Source organism: Austrofundulus limnaeus, unplaced genomic scaffold (genome assembly GCF_001266775.1).
Source record: "Austrofundulus limnaeus strain Quisiro unplaced genomic scaffold, Austrofundulus_limnaeus-1.0 Scaffold174, whole genome shotgun sequence".
NCBI lineage: Eukaryota > Metazoa > Chordata > Actinopteri > Cyprinodontiformes > Rivulidae > Austrofundulus > Austrofundulus limnaeus.
Genome location: NW_013952576.1, coordinates 255,973 through 259,070, shown reverse-complemented (window position 1 = coordinate 259,070; position 3,098 = coordinate 255,973). Strand labels below are relative to the sequence as shown.

General features: G+C 41.0%; 1 protein-coding gene across 1 annotated transcript in view; it reads left to right on the top strand.

The window, feature by feature from the left end:
• The window catches only part of afap1l1b (actin filament associated protein 1-like 1b), a gene marked incomplete in the record, with an annotated part of 22,472 nt that overhangs the window by 12,620 nt on the left and 6,754 nt on the right, over positions 1 to 3,098 (top strand). The window contains 8 exon segments of the mRNA XM_014017656.1: positions 680 to 760; positions 865 to 944; positions 1,039 to 1,156; positions 1,244 to 1,333; positions 1,432 to 1,643; positions 1,745 to 1,924; positions 2,047 to 2,139; positions 2,823 to 2,925. Coding sequence (XP_013873110.1) covers positions 680 to 760; positions 865 to 944; positions 1,039 to 1,156; positions 1,244 to 1,333; positions 1,432 to 1,643; positions 1,745 to 1,924; positions 2,047 to 2,139; positions 2,823 to 2,925 — 957 coding nt within the window.

Sequence of the window (3,098 nt, the reverse complement as noted above, 5' to 3'; positions counted from 1 at the left end):
TTATCATGTAGAGAAATATTAGAGTATTAATGCAATAAAAAACTGTTAAAATATTTCACCAACACATTTTTTTGCTGTCAAATCGTGCTATGTTTGCAGTTTTTCAGCTGTGTTAATTTAAGTTGACACTTTCAGCAGTTTGGGGAAATTTTAGTTGAGTAGTGTGTTTAAAGGCTCTGATCAGTTTAGAGTTGCTGTGTATTTCTCAATGTGTTGGAGCTAATGGTTGGATTTATTCGTCTGGAGCCAAACAGGCTGTAAATCCTCATCTCAATGGTACTGTAACTCTTGTTGTAAACATGCAGCAAATCAGGACATTTGCAGCAATAAATGTCCTCTAGGTCTTTAAAGCTGATKCTTGTTTATCTGGACGAGTGCAGGAAGAGAGGGGGGATAAAAGGATTCATGTAAGAGGATATTGAAATGCAAAGGTAACAGAGGCTAATGGGACGAGGTCATTGAAAGGGGATTGGCTAAATATCTTGACKGTCATCAAGTGTGGTAAAGAGCCCAAACATTCTCACAATACAATCTGAGTTTCTGCACTTTTTTTTACATCTTTAATCATCATCTTTTTGTTTACTCTCTGTTTTGTGTGATGCAAGTCTTCACGTAATTTATCATTATGACCCCAACCAAACCCAAACACCTCATTTGTGTTTGTTTTCTTTTCCTACAGTCAAAGGATCAGACGTCTACATGAACAGCTGTCTCTATGGAAATGGCACTAGCTTTGTAGAGTCTTTGTTTGAGGAATTTGGTTAGTAGCCCTTTATTTACAAAACACTTCACAGTGTTGACTGTATCATATCTAGTCATCTTGCTAGCAGATCTATAAAATGAGAAACCGTTTTGTTGTTTCAGACTGTGATTTGCACATGCTCAGTGCATCTCCAGTGGAGCAGAAGGAGCACAAAGAGGAGAAAATACATCTTATTAAATCTGTAAGTCAGCTGGAACTCTGTGACATCTGTGTTATTTCTTTTTTTTTTTAGCTCTGCCAAGAATTCTGGTTTAACTTTTCTTTTGGTTCTTCAGACTCCGACTGACACGCCTCCACCTCTGCCAGCCACCCCACTTCCTGATGATTACTATGAAGAAGCTGTTCCTCTTGATCCTGGATCCTCTCCGCAGTATTTTACCACCAGTATAAACAGTCAGTTTTAAACACACACACTAATAAAGTTTTTTTTTCTAAATAAAAGGCAGTGAGCTTGAGATCTGCCCTTTCACAAATTTGTAGCTTCCAGGAACTCTGTTGAAGATGCCTACTATGAAGACGCTGACAATAACTACCCCATCACCAGGATTAATGGACCCTCTAAAACCTCCAGTGAGTCTTATTCATGCCATCACTTCAKTAATGTTACAATAAACTGAGGCATGTTGTTTTGTCAGTAATGAGTCATTTGTTGTGCTTTTGATGTGCAGACAATGATTCAGACGCACTGAGCAGCTCCTACGAGTCATATGAAGAAGAAGACGAGGAGGCCAAGGGACGGGACCCGTCTCAGAGGTGGAAGGCTGAAGGAAGTCCAGATGAACCGGTCAGAGACTGCCACATCTGTGCCTTCCTGCTGCGAAAGAAACGCTTCGGCCAATGGACAAAGCAGCTAGTTGTTGTTAAAGATAGTAAACTTCAGGTATTAAGTTAAGCTTTTAAATCTATCAGTTTCATCTAACTGAGGTTCAGATGTGTTAACACTCTCTAATTATAAATGAATTTTTTGTCTTTTAATGGTAGTGCTTTAAGAGCATCAAGGAGACTTCTCCCAACACAGAGCTCCCGCTGAATCTTTGCAACGTCATCTACGTCCCAAAGGAAGGTCGGAAAAAGAGGCACGAGCTGCGCTTCTCGTTACCTGGTGGYGAAGCTCTTGTCTTGGCCGTTCAGAGCAAAGAACAGGCCCAGCGCTGGCTCAAGGTACATTTATTCACTGTATCAAACATTTTATGTTAAGTTAGACAAAAACAAAGTTAAAAACAGTCAAATATGGCCGAGGGAGTACCTGGAAGTAAAGGGATTTTCTTTTCTGGGGGGTTTAGGTGGTCCACGATGTTGGCAACCAGTGCAGCAACACTGAAGGACTGAATGGATCCACTTCACCGATTATACAAAGGAAACTGGAGATTGACAAGGTGTGTGTGGACACGTATGTGTTACGTCARGGGGACCTTTTGAGAAAAACACAGCCTTGTGGGGACCCGATGCTTTTCATGGGCACTAAAGCCTGGTCCCCACGGGTACAGATGCTGATTTTGGGTGGGGGGTTAGGTTTAGGGTAGAGGCTCATGGTTAGGCTGTAGAAACAAACGACAAATGAATGGAAGTCAATGCAAAGTCCTCAGAAGGATAAAAAAAAGTGTGTGTGAGTTTCAGCTTATTACCTTGACTTTCAGCCAGTTTATCTTCAGTGTAGTCATTGTGGTTTTGCATGTGTGTGTCTTMAGACCAGTTTTATAACTGAGGCGGTCATTTTGACCCGAGAGCAGCTGGAGGGCTTAGCTACTGAATCAGTCTGACCCATTTTTTTATTTTTATTACAGTTTAGTTTTTTATGTGGCTGAAGTCACCTCTTTCAGCCTACACATGACACAACAGTTTGACGTGCCTTGTTTTATTCATTTTTTTTTCCTGTGGGTACCATTGTGGTTGCTGATTAGGTTCATTTTCCAATGTTTCATATCCTGAATCAGACGGTTGCGCTGCGACCTGGCGTTTAAATTCACTGTCAGCATAAAAGTGTTTAGAATTCAGTCAATAAAATGCATTTGACAAATTTTGGTCAACATGATTTTGCTCAGTACCGATGTTTCCTCAGATATTGCAGTCTGACAGACAGACATCAGACTCAGACAGCGGAGCGACAGGAGACGGTCAGGCCACCRCACACCCGCTGGGCCGAGACACCACCGACTCACTCAGTAGGTGGAAACTCACAAGCAAGCATTGACAGAAGTTGGTTTKTGTAGTTATCTTTAATACTGGATTTGTATCTGTGTGTGATTTCCTGTAGCATTAAAATCTTTAGTAAAGCTTGGGTAAGTTTTATGTTTTTATTTGGTTTTGCCTTCAATACTAGGAATATATGGAGAGC